Source organism: Tympanuchus pallidicinctus, unplaced genomic scaffold (genome assembly GCF_026119805.1).
Source record: "Tympanuchus pallidicinctus isolate F22 unplaced genomic scaffold, pur_lepc_1.0 scaffold15, whole genome shotgun sequence".
NCBI lineage: Eukaryota > Metazoa > Chordata > Aves > Galliformes > Phasianidae > Tympanuchus > Tympanuchus pallidicinctus.
Genome location: NW_026294669.1, coordinates 8,119,460 through 8,135,610, shown reverse-complemented (window position 1 = coordinate 8,135,610; position 16,151 = coordinate 8,119,460). Strand labels below are relative to the sequence as shown.

The 16,151-nt window shown below is 36.7% G+C and overlaps 1 protein-coding gene across 4 annotated transcripts in view; it reads left to right on the top strand.

Moving 5' to 3' along the window:
• The window catches only part of CCDC93 (coiled-coil domain containing 93), a 56,364-nt gene that overhangs the window by 37,845 nt on the left and 2,368 nt on the right, over nucleotides 1-16,151 (top strand). For all 4 annotated transcript variants that reach the window (XM_052675812.1, XM_052675811.1, XM_052675813.1 and 1 more), the window contains 12 exons: nucleotides 154-240; nucleotides 3,292-3,408; nucleotides 5,479-5,541; nucleotides 5,786-5,859; nucleotides 6,405-6,486; nucleotides 7,369-7,440; nucleotides 8,641-8,712; nucleotides 8,996-9,104; nucleotides 11,317-11,399; nucleotides 12,809-12,846; nucleotides 14,315-14,399; nucleotides 15,584-15,697. In XM_052675812.1, the coding sequence (XP_052531772.1) occupies nucleotides 154-240; nucleotides 3,292-3,408; nucleotides 5,479-5,541; nucleotides 5,786-5,859; nucleotides 6,405-6,486; nucleotides 7,369-7,440; nucleotides 8,641-8,712; nucleotides 8,996-9,104; nucleotides 11,317-11,399; nucleotides 12,809-12,846; nucleotides 14,315-14,399; nucleotides 15,584-15,697 (996 nt within the window). The remainder of the gene's footprint in view (nucleotides 1-153; nucleotides 241-3,291; nucleotides 3,409-5,478; nucleotides 5,542-5,785; nucleotides 5,860-6,404; nucleotides 6,487-7,368; nucleotides 7,441-8,640; nucleotides 8,713-8,995; nucleotides 9,105-11,316; nucleotides 11,400-12,808; nucleotides 12,847-14,314; nucleotides 14,400-15,583; nucleotides 15,698-16,151) is intronic.

Sequence of the window (16,151 nt, the reverse complement as noted above, 5' to 3'; positions counted from 1 at the left end):
TGCTTCAGTTTATCATGATATCTCAGAAGAAAAGGCATTATTTTGTCTGATCTCAATGTTGATTGAAATGTTCAGAGCATGGTGAAATTGCCCTGTGAAAAGAACAGGCAGTTCCAAAACTCTCAGTATTTTGTCACTTTGATACAATTGCAGGGCAAGTTGACAGCAAGCACGGTAGGACAGATAGTTGGACTCCAGTCGGATGAGATCAAGCAAATAGTATCAGAATATGCTGAAAAGGTAAGTGTGTTTCCTGATTAAGATTTACCAAGTCGTGATTGATAGCTTGTTAATTAAAGCTTCCAAATCAGTTGCTTTGATTGTCTTAAAACAATGCTGTTTTATATATGCTGTGTATGACAGTACAGTCAGGATTCAGGGAAGTATTTCAGTTAGACTTAAACATGCATAACCTTTTGGCAGAGTGTGTATTTTGAATTACATTCACAAGCATCTTGGATGTCAAGCAGCTTCTTAAACTTCTTTAGGGATAAAGGGCCTGTGCCCTTATGTTTTGAAATCAGAGATGTAAACTCAATGCTTTTTATAGCGTTAAGTACAGAAATAGTTTGTTTCCAATTATCACTTGTTCTGGATCTGTCATTCTCAATCTAGTATTATAAAAAAAGACAAATTTTTATTGCTTTAAAAGTCGGAGGCGTATATTAGCTCCGCTCATTGTGTTCATCTGTGATTGTTTTCTTTACAGTAATGTGAGAAGAAAATCTAGCTCTTCAAGCAATTAATACATATAATACATCACTGCCAGTGATGAGTTATAGGTTGCTCTTATTTGTCCAATAGTCTTCTCATATTTCTTCTTTTTTGTTGACACTTATGAGGTATGGAGCTTTCCCATTTGGGAGATAAACCCTATAACTCAACAGAGTCTATATCAAATTCTTGGCCTTTCTTTATTATAAAAGATTGGAAGAACAGAAGTCCAGGGGTCATATTTCAGTGTTACATTTCTTCTGCTCTGAGAGAAGGCAGCAAGACCTTGACTATTACAGTAGAACAATGATTAATACTCTGGGAAGTAAGAACTGATTCAAGTCAAGCCAAAAACATATCGCTTTTCAAATCTACTGGATTTGAAAAGAAAAAAAAAAAAAAAAAAGGGTGTGTGCATGCATACACCAGGAAAAGAGAACTAAGGATGTTACCAAACAGCTTATTAAAGCAACAACAGCACTCATGTACTGTTCTAATAATTTTAACCCCTTGTAACTATTCATAGTCTGAAGAACGGAGGAAGTGCTTGTTTGTCTGTCAAAGTTTTAACAGAATCCACAGGTGCATTTCCCGTGAAGAGAGCTGGCAAGCAGAAATCTAGATCTGATTTTGCCATTTGTTAAGACTGTTCTTACAAGATTGTATTTTTGCTGAAGATCAATGGATGCAGCTTTCTGCTCACCCGGTTAACTTTGTAAATTCAAAGGAATTATAGCTTTTTTATTAGCCCATCCATTGCAGCTTTTTAAAGGATAATTATGCGAAGTAGCACTGAATTTTACTGCTAGAGGGATTATCCCTCCGATCATTTACTGATATTCCCATTCATAGAGGAAGCTTTGAGACCTTCAGTGCAAGTTCATAGGGAGGAATGCAAAACGTATTGATCTACATTCTTTGTGGATTTGACAGTAATCTCAATTGCTTTCCTGTTTTTCTTCTGATCATGTTTATAAAACATTGGAAAAACAGTTGATTCAGATTGAATTCTTCTAGCAGGACGTAAAAAGTACAGTGAGAAAAAGCTGTTCCTTCTGTGTTTTCATCACAGCAATTTTTACATTACAAATAATGCCATGTGGGAAGTTATTTCTAGTAGAGAAAACCTAAATATTTTATTAATGCTATAGATTTCTACTTCTCTTTCTTCTTTTATCTGGGGCATAATTAAAATTAATATGTGCATGGTAGAAATGAGGAGAAATAGGGGTATGGCCGCACTTCATACACTTCCTCAGAAGACTTTAATGAATTTAACTGGAACTGTGTGTTGCCAATTATGTTCTATATGGATTCATTTTTATTTTATTTTACTTTATTTTATTTTATTTTATTTTATTTATTTTATTTTTGCAAGATCAGTCTCAGACTGTTTTAGCTAGCATTACTTTCTCTCCCATTTCCAGTTTTCTTGGTTTGCATGTAATGTGTGTACTACCCATTCCAGTACCTGACCACTCTTTCAGAGAAGAAATTTTTCTAATATCCAGTCTGAACCTCTCCTGGCATAACTCGAGGCCATTCCCTCTTGTTCTATTGCTAGTTGGGCAGAAGAGGCTGACCTCCACCTCGCAGCAAACTCCCTGCAGGGAGTTGTAGAGAATAAGGTCACCCCTGAGCCTTCTCCAGACTGAAAAATCTCAGTTCCCTCAGCCATTCCTTTTAAGACTTGTGCTGCAGACCCTCCATTGCCATTCTCTGGATGCGCTTCAGGGCCTCAATGTATTTCTTGTAGTGAGGGGCCCAAAACTGAGCACAGTGTGCAAGTTGTGGCCTCACGAGAACTGAGTGCAAGGGATTGATCAAATCCCTGGTAATATGGGAAGTAAATCTTGGTGTGTATCTTTTTAATATAGTGTTGCAGGTGTTGTTTAGAGGCATTATTTCTTTTCCTAATTAGGTGGAAAGAAAGTACGCGACTTGTTAGGATAGATGTCAGAATTAAATGTCAGAATTACTTCACAAAAGTAAAATAAAAATAAATAAAAGCTTAGAGAGGTAAATGTAATTACCTCACTGAGTATGTCATTGTCATTCAGTTTGCTGCATCTATGCCAGTGTTTCAGTATCTAAAGACAACTGTTGGATGCTTTTTAGAGTTCTGGATTTACGTATTGAGGTATGGATAATCTCCTGTTCAAGAAGTTGAGGAAATACCATACTGAAGCATGCTCACACTGAAGCAATGCTGCTGCTTAAGAGGATCTTCAGCATGTTTGGGTTTGTTTGTGGTGCTGCTGTCCTTGTTTAAAAACCCTAGTAGGTTTAACTGTATTGCTGATGCAGTATACTACAATTAATTAATTGTTGCAGTATTTTTATCCATTCCCACAGCACCTCACTAACTTAATTTACCTAATCTTTTGGGACTTAATTCAGTTATTTGACTGCTTTCTTACCTTGGTGTAATAAGTCATTGTTTCTGTTGGACCATGGGACACAGTTCTTGATGAGGAATATCTCAAGTGTGCTCCAGTTTGGCATCTCCTAAGCTACGGTAGAGGCAAAAAACATTTGACATGAGATTCAATAGTCTGTTACTGTTGTTTATTTTAGCAGTCTGAGCTTTCTGCTGAGGAGCGACCAGAAAGGCTTGGAGCTGCTCAGCAACACAGAAGGAAGGTGGCATCTCTAAATAAGCAGATTTTGCAGAAAACCAAACTCCTGGAAGAGGTAAGAATTGTGTGGGGGGATCAAAGAAGAAAACATTGATAAATGTGGGGGATGGCAGGAGAGACTAGTAAGTGATCTTGGCAGTTGTGGGTGAGTCTTGCAGCTGTTTTATGCTGTATTCTTATAATCCTGAAAGCAGGATGGATCCCCAGTGTCTGAGATGTTCAAAATCTTTTTTTTTTTTTTTCTGGAGTAGATATTTTTGACCTTCTGCAAAATTGTAGCATAGTGTATCTGCTGAAGTAGTAATAGAGAATATTCCTGTAACTTGGTGTATGCTGAGCAGATCACCTTTTAATTTCTGGTGCAAGTCACTTCCTTTACCCATTTTCCTGGTGTATGCATAAATGTATTTGCTTCCTTTCCACACACTACTGAGAAGGCTGCAGTTTGCAGTGGAGAGAAAATGAGCTTGTAAATCTCTGATAATGTACTGATAAATAGCGGAGTCCTTAATTAGAAACCTATTTTTAGTTTCCAGATGAACTTTGTATCCACAGGAATACATAAATATTTCCTTAGTCTTGTAATGCTCTTTGCCATTTTAACAGTTGAGGGCCATTGAATTCTGTGTTGGTTATTTTCAGTACATAACAGTCTGTGTTACGTTTTTGTACAGAAGGAAGTACTGGCAGCTGTAAGCCAAATATAATTCTTTCATCGCTTTACTAAAGTAAAAATTTCCTAGCTGATCTTCTGTTGCCATTTGCCAAAGGCAACTTTTGTGGGGTAAGATAGAAGAAGCTGAAATCAGTGGTAGTCAAGACTTCCTCTTAAAATGTGATTGTGAAATTCTTGTTGCAGTACTGCAGTAAGTTCTGGCAAGAGTTCTCCTATCAAATAGTTCTTTAATTTTTGTGTCGGTTTTCATGAGATGTGGACTTTGGGCTTAAATTAGGATTTTTTTTAACTAGCTCAAATTTGGCCTATTGGTGAGAAATATAAAAATTGTAATATAAAAAAAAAATGTTCTAAATTTCCCTATGGATAAGAATGAGTAAGGTGTTTGGTCACAGCTCCACGCTGTGAATGGCAACATAAAACATCAGGAAAAGAAGTGAATCAGAAAGCCAAACATGCATTTCTTTATGTGCAGCGCTTCTGCTTATCTTTTCTACCCCTTGTTCTTTTTCTGTTGTTTCTGCTTGTGATGTTACATTAAACTGTAAGTACTTTAGAGAAAGGGGAGCCTACAAACAGGAGGGGAGTCAACTCTCTGAAAGGGTTGATAAGTGCAGGTCAAAGGGAAGTGGTTTTAAGTTGAGGGAGGGGAGATTTAGGTTGGATGTCAGGGAGGAAATTCTCTACTAGAGAGAGAGTGGTGAGGTGCTGGAACAGGCTGCCCAGAGAGGTTGTGGATGCCCTGTCCCTGGAGGTGTTCAAGGCCAGGTGGGATGGGGCCCTGGGCAGCCTGGTCCAGTATTAAATGTGGAAGTTGGTGGCCCTGCATGTGGCAGGGGGTTTGGAGATTCATGAACCTTGAGGTCCCTTCCAACCCTGGCCATTCTGTGATTCTGTGTGTGTGTGATTGTGTGATACTAAGCTATCTGACAAAGTGAAATAGTCTGTGGCATTTTGATAACTCCCTACTTAATGAATTTTCCATAGTTTCCCAAAATAAAATCAAATAACCACTTGCTTTATTGGTATGGACAGTTCTGTGGTCTCATGATGTTTTTATGTAAGTCTTGAATCACCCTAGCTTATTTGGAGAAGTGAAAAATGGGACTCTCTTTTTTGCCTGGAACTTGGCTATCATAGCCAGGCTAAATAACTTCAGCAGTGATTAAGTCCAATAAGTTACAAAAGGGATTCCAGCAGAAAAGTAAAAGCTGCTGTTCATTCTAGAATCTAATACATCAAGAAGGACGGGTGGAAAGTATTTGCTGCTAGTAATTGTTCAGATTACCTAGAATGAAATGGACTTGGACAAGAAAATACCTTGATTGTGATGATTGGCCTGTTGTTTAACAGATACCCATTATCAGCATTTCAAATATTGCTATTCTGTGTAACAGATGAAATTATCATGGATTTAGAATCATACTCTGTTCTTTCTCCTCATAATAGCTGCAAGCTAAATGTGCTGATCTACAGGCAAAATGTACTGAAGCAAAAAAGACATTAAGTGAGGTAATCTTTTTTTTTTTTCTGTGCTCTTACTCTAGCTGAGAATTCTTTTAAGAAGTTTTATGTGGAGGGATGTATTAAATGGGAAAGCTGATTGATAACTTTTATGTTAAGAAAGTTTTGAGTTTGTAAATTTCTACTTTTCTGGTCCCAAAGAAACTGATTTGATTTTATTTATTACATTACCTAGAAAGGGAGACCTTTTTGTGATACTGTTATGAGGGTTACTATTAATTACATTTCTTAGGTCAAGAGTTACAGTGAAAAGCTGGACAAAGAACTAGCAGCCTTAGAAACAATAGAATCCCAAGCAGATTCCAGGTAAGTTTGCATGTTCTCCTTTGTAGCTTTTGAAGTTACGAAAAATGATGGTTTTAAAATGTCATTCGTTATGTCTTGCTTTTTCAACCTAAGCAAAGGATTATTTTTTAGAAAAATAAATTCTCTAGCTTTCTTCCACTAGTCAGAAGATTAGCAAGTAATTAATTCAGAGTGGAAAAATCTCAATCTGTAGTTAAAGTAATTGTAGATATTTAAATAAAGCAAAAGCACAAGTAACACTAAACACGCATTTGCGGCCTTCCTATTTTGATATTCTTTATACTTGAAACCTTAATCTTGCATGGATTAAATATTGTGCTCTCTCAAAATTTCCACAGTAATGAGATTAGAATATCACAAAACATCAAAATACTGAGGTAGTATTAGATTTTTTTCTTTGTACTTCATGATACTTGGATTTTTAATTTACATGGACTTTACTGTAAAGTTGTACAGAACTAAGCCTGTTCTGATGTCTTTTAGTTCTCCGTCTGCTTAAATTAGAAATGAAGACTAATGCAGTTTTGCTTGGTCTTCAAATTTAGTGTGTTACAGAATCTGCGAACTCTGGTAGCCATGAATGAAAACCTCAAAAGCCAGGAGCAAGAATTTAAAGCACACTGTAGGGTAAGTTTTAGTTTCTTAGAAGACAATGTGTTTACAACTCGGTAAGCAAGCGTAATACTTTCTCCTGTTCTGTCCTTTCTTCCCATTTCCCCCATTCTATCTTCTTAGATGAGCCAGCAATGACCTGAGGAGCCCAGTGTCAAAGTGGAAATCTTGTTGAAAGCCCCTAGCTTTGGAGCAAACCACTAGAGATACAAAAACTGAGATAAATGTGTTACAGTTTCCAGAGTAGCGTTTCAGCTTGGCTGTTTAATTGTAGTTTATTACTGCTGTGTTTATGGGCTGCCTAGAAATATGATCAGAGAGATTTGTTTTCATTCTCATCTATTTAAACAGTAGGGGATGGAATTTAATGGAATGAAAAGAAGTGAACAGGCATACTGCACTCTGGTAGATACTGAGCACAGAAACCTAGTTTTCTTATACGAACATTTTGGAAAATTCTGAAGAATTCTGATGGAAATTACTTTGCAGCTAACTTTAGGTTCATTCATTGTTAGGAATAGCATGCATTGCAGCTCTGTGTCATGCTGTTGCTGTTGTAGTATTTTTCCTTAGTTTCCTTACTTGTTTCCTTAGCTTTTCATTTTCTATGTCACTCATTGAATGTTATACCTAGCAGAGTATATTTGCAAGTATATTTACAAGTCAGAAATAAATCTTTTCCTGTGTTTGATAAAAGTAGATATTCAATTTTATGTAATGAGTCGTAAAGCATGCTTAACCCTGGGGGCAGGAGTTGCTTTTGGGTCTTCAAAATTTTTGATGCGTATTGTCAGCACCACCTTTGTTACACTTGTATGATATCAAGCCTCCTGCCATCCCCTTTTTTAGAGAGTAGGTCTCAATTAAAAGCAATATAAACTCTTTTTTTTTAAATAGGAAGAAATGGAGCGGCTTCAACAAGATATTGAGAATTTGAAAGCTGAGGCAGCAGAAAATGGGGAGGAAGAGGTAAATAGCAAATGTGTGAAGAGCTTATTTCAATTTGTGTTTTAAAATGCTGTTTTATGTCTTTCTGACTTGGGCACATTCTAGTTAGGATAAAAAGACCTTTTGCAATTTCTGAACAATTCTGTTCTCCACCACTGGTAAAGCCACAGTTCAGGCTGGTAAACAATAAAGTACAATAGAATAAAAATCACCACAGTATTTTTCATTCTTCTTGCTACAACGCATGGAGCAAATTCATGTGTATTTTTGTCTCTTTTACTTTTTTTTTTTTTGTAGTATCAGAGAAGAATCTCTGAGTGTTGTATTATGAGCAGTGCATATTTACAGCGTAAACAGGTCCTCCTCAGAAAATACTTTTGTTCTGGAGGTCTTTTTTTTTCCCTTAAGGTGGATATATTTGAAGGATGGAGGCACAATTTTTCAGTGGCTCAGAACACTGCATATGTTAGCAGCTGTCTGAAATTAGGTGTAACACAGTGCGACCGTACTGATGTCAATGAATAATGAATGAACAGAAAATGAAACACTCGACTTAATTGTTTTGATGAGTAAACATTTGATATATTTATGTGCCAGAAATCAGGTAGATTATGGGTTCAGTGATGCTGCTGTCCTTCTGAACACAGCATGAAAAAATGAAAATGTTACTTAAATATTTAAAGAAGAGAAAGTGATCCATGCTTGTTGCAGTAAGTGTAGAATACATCAGAGGGTTTGCGTTCTGTCTTGGGCTGTGTTTATCCTTATCCTTCTGGATGTTGTTGGGGTGGGGGGGGTCTAGAACTTGTTGATCCTTGGGGTCCATTCCAACCTAAACCATTCTATGATTCTCTGAACCCTGCTGGTGAATCAAAGTGTACACTGAGTGTACACTAAATGTTTGCACAGTGGTTACAGAGTATCTTTGGGTACACTTCATTTTGTGTAACTACTGCAAGCAGTGGAAAAACAACTGACAAATCTTAAAAACTAAAATCTCAAAGTGTTAGCCTGTTTGCAGTGAAAGATGAAAATTGTTTCAAATTTTTAAATGTAGATTTTGGATCATCGTTTAAAAAAATAGCAAGCGATGATGGTGTTCTAGTGGGAGCCGTTCAGTGGTAGATACAAATACAGACAAAACTCAACCTGCACATTTTTGTAATTGCAGCTCTCATTTGTCACTGTAATCCACAATTGTTTTGGGTTCTCAAATTCTAGGAGCCGAATAAGCTCATAGACCAGCAATACAAAACTGAGAAAGAAAAACTCCAGAAGATACGGCTATTGTTGGTAAGTCTGTGAACTTACTTGGACAAAATGATTAAACTTTTTTCTTACCCTGTCACTTTTAATACTAATTTTACTTTTTGTTGTAATTAAAAAAAAAAAATTAAAAATCACAAATCATTTACAAAATAATATTGTGCCTCAGCCAACACTTAAAAAAAAAAAAATACCAAAAACCAACAAACATTAATTGTTTAGTAAGAAAGTACTGCGTGGGGGGCTTCATCCATTTTAAGAAGAGAACAAGAAGAGGCTTTGTTTTCTCCCCTCCTAACTTTCTATTCAGGCACGAAGAAACAGAGAAATAGCGATTTTACAGCGCAAGATTGATGAAGTACCCAGCCGAGCAGAGCTAACACAGTATCAGAAGAGATTTATTGAACTTTACAGTCAGGGTATGTATATCAAGCAGGAACATTCTACTGAAGGCTAAAGCCCCAGAAGGAGGGCAATTGCATTTTAAACTTCTGGTTTGTAACAACAGCAGTTGCAAATTCTGTGGACTTTAGGGGTGGTTTGATATTCATGTTATATACATTACTTTCAACGTTTTATAAGCTGGCTATAAGAATTCTCTTGTGGGCAAAACTTGACGTACAAGATTTTTGGAGTAAATTCTGGTTGTAACAGGTTCAGGAATATAGATCAATGACAAGTGTGTTTAGAAAGTCCTTAATTTGCTATATACAAATGAAGTAGGTTTAGATTGCTTTGAATTTCCTGGAACTTTGTTTTCTGTAGCACAAAATAAATGCAGTGACTTAGAATAATGCTGTGCTCAGTCTTCTGGCCAGGAACCTGCTCTACCCAGGCTAATGTTTATTAGAAAATAGAGCTGAGAATTTGTAGCAAATCTTCCTGAGAATTGTGGGGTTTTTTTTTTTGTTTTGTTTTGTTTTGTTTTCTTAGGAGATTTTTCATTCAGTTTCAGAAGATCTTTAGAATTGCCAAAAACAGGTTTTTGGACTTCTGGGTCCAAGGTATTTTAGACAGGGCAACCTTCACAGGTACCTTCCAACCTCAGTGGTTCTGTTCTGGAATGCTTCTAAGTTTCACTATTCCATGCTATTAAATATAAACGTGGGTGTGTGTATATACGTATATTATTATCACTGCCAGTGCTGCTACAAGATAAGGAGGAGCTTCAGGAAAGGAGAGGTTTGGGAAACACTTCAATTTGGCAGAAAGTCCTGCAAAAACAGAAGTAATCAAAACAGTATAAGCCTGTTGGATGTCCTTCTCTTCATGCAGTTCTTCAAGCAGCAGTCAGATTTCAAAGCAGCAGCAGTTGGAAAGTCTCTCTGTAGAGTGTGCTGAACAGCCCTTACTGATTTTCCAGCCTATCCCAGCCTTTCCTGAATTGATGCTTTCAGGCTCTGAGTGCTCAGTATGCTTTTTAGAATACAGGGTCAGTTGCAGCAGTGGAAAAGCTCTCTGCTCACAACTCATGCTGCAGAAGTAGTCAGTGCTGATTTTCTGTCACCAAAACATTCAACTCTGGGATGTGAACAGCTGTTTGGCTTCAGCTGGAAAACATCATCAAGCAGTAGGACTTCCTTTAAGAAACTGGATTTTTAATGTTATGACATGGCAAGAGAGTTGTGCTGTCTGTTAGTGACTCTATTAAAACCTTAGTCCAATATATTCGAAAAAGGTCTTGTTTAAAGACGACAACTTGTTAGCTGTTAGAGTTTAATATGACAATTTCAGTCTAATTTAGCTTACTCGTGACATTTGGAATGATTTATATCATTAAGTCATTTGATCTTTTTAAACCCCTACTTGTTTTCTTGGTTCAGAATTCTACACAGTGCTTGATATGTTAACTGAAATAATTTTTGCCAGTTGTTCCTCTCCGTTGAGCTTTTTCCCACCATCTTAGGTTTCCTTAATCAGTGGAGATCTGAAGAAGAGGTGAGCACTTCAGAGACTTGAGTATCAATCATTAGCTTGTAGGCCCAAATGAAAGGTGCGTCTGAGCCTTACTTTCCCCACTGAGCTGTGACCAGCATTTGATATGCTCACCTACAACATTTTTTTGAAAAGAGAATAGCGTGTAATTCTATCAGCTTAAATGTAACTGTAAAGAGGGAAAAAAAGCTTTCACTGTTTTAAAGCCTCCTTGAACATCTTGCACATTCACATCTTGGAAGATGCAGTTTAATGTACTCTGGTTTCTTGCACACAGTACTGTCAGAAAGTCTGTACCCCTGCAATCTGTGACCCACCAGAGACAAGTTATCTAGGGTAACTGTTAGCAGCACAGCAGCCTGTATTGTCTAAAGATAAAGCTTGTGAAGGAAGAATGAGTGGACAGTGGTAAGGAAGCACAGCAGACAGTGCCAATGTACATTTGCATAATGTACGTAAAGGTCTATCAGTAGCTGGGATTAAACATTCATCAGTGTTGTTTTGGAGTTCAGTTCTCATAAAATCTGGAAGCTCCAAACCCTGCTGGAGGTTCAAATGCAGAGGAAATATTCTTCCAGAATGTATTAAAGAGTGAGTTCCATTACTGAGAGCAGTGTATTATACAAAGCCTGTGGAATACTTATATAGGTTCTGTTTTACTCATGCTCTTTTATTCTACCTTTTTTTTCTTTGCAGTCTCAGCAACTCACAAAGAAACAAAGCAGTTCTTTACTCTTTATAATACACTGGATGATAAAAAAGTATATTTGGAAAAGGAGGTAAGAAAGTGTTACTGCTGTTTTCTAAATATTCAGTCTGTGCAGGAGAAAGTGAAAGCTAAGTAAAAACTCTATTTAGAAAATTACCAGTCTTTGAAAGTAAAATTGAGTTGGCTTATAAGAATATTTTTGATGTTGAGGTGGGAATGATCTGTGTTGTAAAAGGTACGTTTGTTAGTAAAGCATGTTTAAACTGCTCACTGTGCGAACAAAACAACATTTGGTGAGCAAATCTCTCTCTGCTTAGTTTGTGAGACCAAGTGGTTGTCAAATTTTTGACAACAAAAAGATACCTGTTTTTGAAGTTATTGAATGACCGTTTCCATCCCTTAAGTGGTGAATTCTAATATGTGTGCTAGATGGTTTTCAGTTTAGAAAATCAGTAGTTTATGTGACTCTTTAGATGGCACGTGAACAACTGATGGAGTAGGTCTAAAAGCAGAAATGCTCTTCAGCAATTAGCTTATGCTGCATGTAACTTCCAAGTTCCACGCTTCATTTGCGTGGATATAATTTCAAAAGGCAAATAAACTGTTCAAGCATTTCATTTAGCTTAATGTCAATCATGAGAGAGATGTTTATATGATTTCTTATGCAGTCATAGCTTAAAATGCTTTTAAATTGAATTTTCCATTATCTTTGCTTCACGGGGTTTATTGTCTGGCTTTCATTGTTGTGCAGAGTAACACATCAGCATTCTTACTGTGCAGCAGTTGTGCTGTTTTACTTTTCATTACTTGGCTGTTTTGTGGTATAAACTGTAGAACTGCATTCTTAAACACAAGCTTGTTGGAAATATTTCAGGGCAGGGATGTAGATTTGGCAAGTATCGATGAGTCACACAGTGATGTCTTTCCTCTGAGTAACAGAAATCTTTAAGCGTTGTAGCTTTGGAATCCGCTCAGAATTTGTTTCATGATAGAGTCAGGAACAGCTTGAGGTTCTGCAATGCACGTGCCTATTGCTGTTGCATTTATATGGAAGACTGTAGATTTGAGGGAGGTCAGTTCAGCTTTCTTGTAGCAGTTAAAAGCAAATGGTTCAGTTTGCAGCGCTTAGATCTGTTCAGTACATTTCCAAGTATTCATCATAAGGAGAAACTGCTTGGAAGGTTTAACTGCAGGAGACTTGGGAGAGGTATTGATGAGGAATTCCATGAGGAATCTCATTCATTGCTAATTAGTGAATTTTAGTGCTCTTAGCAATCTTTAATAGTAAGAAAAAATAGGCAGTTTGATCAGCTGGGTGAGCTATCCCAGGAACAACAAAATAACTCCTGCTAATGTTGTTACAGATTTTTCTTTGTCTTATTTAAATATGGTGTCCATATCTTGTAGCAGGAGCTACTCATACTGATATCAAAATATCAGCTATTTTCTTTTTTTTTTTTTTTCTTCTTTAATTCACAGGTCAATTTACTGAATTCTATCCATGACAACTTTCATCAGTAAGTAATGGTCATTTTTCTCTTGATAGTTGCAGTGAGTAGTACGGCTGGTTGGAAAAATAGGAGGGGGAATGAGTAATGGACTCTAAAAATGCGTTACAATATTTTATTAACTTACACTATTTAACAAAATAGTTTATTAATTCTGTTTAAGCCAATGTTTGGGGCATTTCAGACTTGGAATTACTGAACTTTTATAGCCAACAGATGTTTTTAATATCTGGCTGTTCAGTTGTGGTTGTGTAAAGAAATTTCAGTCTTAATTTTCCTGGCATTAATTTAAATATCTTTCTCCATTTTTTGAAGCTGTAGTTATATTATGTACAAAACATTAGATTCAGACATATTTCAGATGTTTTTTATAGACTATTCAGTATTTAAAAGGTTTGATGAAGTGTGAAGTCAAATCATAGTTCATTTGGACACTTCAGGTCAAAATACCATCTGTGATGCAGCCAACGATTATTTCTCTCTGGTGCTTTTTTGACTTCAGGGGAAAAAATTCCAGTGTGAATTTTGTCACAGCAGTACAGTAGAGTCATAGGAGAGGAGATGATCTCTTAATTTTTAAATAATTCTTCTTTTTATGCCTTTTCATAATTCTGTTGTGACTCTTTTTTTTTTTTTTTCTCCTGAATAAGTAATTATCTCTATAATACAGATTCACCAGGGTGGGAAAAGACCTCCAAGATCATCCAGTCCAACTCTCCATTATCACCAATATTTCTCACTAAACCATGTGCAGCACAGCACCACGAACATACACATTTGTGCTGTTTTATGTTGACTCAGTCATTTTCAATTTTTATTTTGTTAGTGTCATATTCAAAATTGTAACTACAATAGAAACAAGCCCAAGCAATTAAGTATATCAAGTGTTTTCCATTGCAGCAGGAATTGTAGATGTGTTCTGCTCAGTGATGATATCCTTTTGAGTCCAGTCAGTAGAATCCAATATTGTAATTGACAGCTGGGATTTGCTTGGCTGCATTGATGGGTAGGGGGTGGTATTTTCTTTGTTTCCCATAATCTGTTCAAGATAAGTTACAAGCCCATAATTACTTCAGGACTTTTCTTGTCTGGACACAAAATACTGGTTTAAAATATTTACTGTTCTCCTAGTTCTCCAATCGTCTTCTTCATGTTTGAATCAGCTGCTTTTCTTACAAGTTTGTGCTCTTGGTCAGTTAGTAGCAATTTATTTCTTGAAAACACATGTGAGAGTCGAACTGCCGGAGAGAACTCTGGTGATGAGCTCTGTAGTCTCTGTTCCCATCTGATAGTTTATATCAGCTGAAGAGCTGCGCTTTTACTTGAAGTCAGAGATTAAAAAGATTATTTTTTTTTACACAGAATTCTAAGTAATGCAAATGCTCGAACATCAGTGAATACACAGGGTAATTGTAGATGAGATGCATTGTCCCACATGCGTATCAGTTTGTTTTTCTTTGTTTTGTTTTTTCTCCAGAGCAATGGCATCTTCTGGTTCTCGTGAGCAGTTCTTACGACAGATGGAGCAGATTGTGGAAGGCATCAAACAGAATCGAATGAAGGTCTGAGACACTTCTCACTTACTCTAATAGAACCTGTAAATTATTTCAGAAAAGCCTCTTGGACAATAACTGTGCGTGGCAAAATTCAGTTCGTGAGGTGCAAATTAAGCAAGCATATTATAAGTATTATTTTTTTCCCTATCCATCAGAAACTGCTCACTGCTGAAATGTAAGTGAATAGAGTAGAAGAGAGGTACTGTTAACACTTCTCTGCTGATGGGAATTTTATATTCTTTGTTACTGGCCTTGTAGTGATGTAGATGCTTGAAATGGCTGCATATACCCAAAGTCTCACTGATGTCCCTGAGGTCCATGGGAATTTTTTTCCAGTTGGAAAATGCAGCAGTACAGCTGTGCCTATATTAGACTCACTTTCTGGTGTTAAGTAGATTTAGAAAAGTGCGTTGTGCCCATGGGTCAAGTGAAAGGGCTTTGTGGGTGTGCAGAGCCCAGGAGTTACTGCAGAGAAGGCAGACTTGCTTCTGGTAACACTGAGTTCTGTGAAAGTTGAGCCTCGGTGGACTTTGTGCTAAGTGGGCTTGGGCCGATGTACACAAGTGAGCCAAAAGTTACTCCAACTAAACATGTCCACGGATGTATTTGCATGCAGTGGAATAGCTTTAAGTAGTGCTTGTCAGTAGCCTCTATTCCTGAGAAGAAGGCAGCCAGCCTACCATAAGAGCTGATCTTTCCATCTAGAGACTTTAGAGTGTTTGTCACAACTATGGCACAAAGACAAAAGAGAATTTTCTTGTGTGGATCTTGAGCAAGAGAAAATTAGATAGAAAAATTTAAGATGTGCCCTGCTCTGTTTGGTACAACTAGCATAAACAAATCAAGATCTTGATGTTTCGTCAAAAGGCTGCATGCAGTTTCCTGTTAATTTCACCTTGTCATTATTGATGTAGAACTGTTTGGTGAGCAAAATTCTGGGCTTGCAGAAACATGAGCCTTAGTTCAATTCTGGATGCTACTTATAGTGTTACTGATACTGAGATATTTTAGTTTTTTAATTTTTCTGAAGTGTTGGCCTAAGTGTTTGCTGTGCTTAAAGCACAAGGCAGGGATGTCATTTGTGAAGCATCTGTCTCACTGTTATAGAAAATTATTTCTTACACTTTGTGTGCTTGTACATGTGTTTCTCATACAGTAAATGACCTTTAATCCTTCCTGTATACCAACAGATGGAAAAGAAGAAGCAAGAAAATAAAATGCGAAGAGATCAGTTGAATGATGAATACTTAGAGCTTCTAGAGAAACAGAGGCTTTACTTTAAAACAGTGAAAGAATTTAAAGAGGTAAGAACATTTTTTGCTAGTGTAAGTTGGCTAATACTTGAACTGATCAGGAGTAGTTTAAGAAGTTCTGCACAGATACACTGATTGCTTTGAATCAAATTACAAACTTTGCTTTTGGTTAAGAGCACATTTCTAAATACGTGGGTTTGTCTGAACTTTATCTTACTTTCTACATATATTTTCTGGTGACTTAGCAGTGTTAAATCACAAAGTTAGAATTGCCTTAGGAGGAAGCTGACAATCTCATTTTGGTATGAATTTTATATCACTGCCTAGAAATAAGCAGTATTCATATTGTGTGAATGGATGAAATGTACTCTTATCACTAGCAGAATTATGATTTTTTTTTTTTTATATTTGCAAGGCTTATAACGTAGATCCTTGCTGCATTCTACTCAATGGGAATTTAGATGGCAACAAATGGTAGTGTTTTTATTTTGTTAATTTTGTGTTG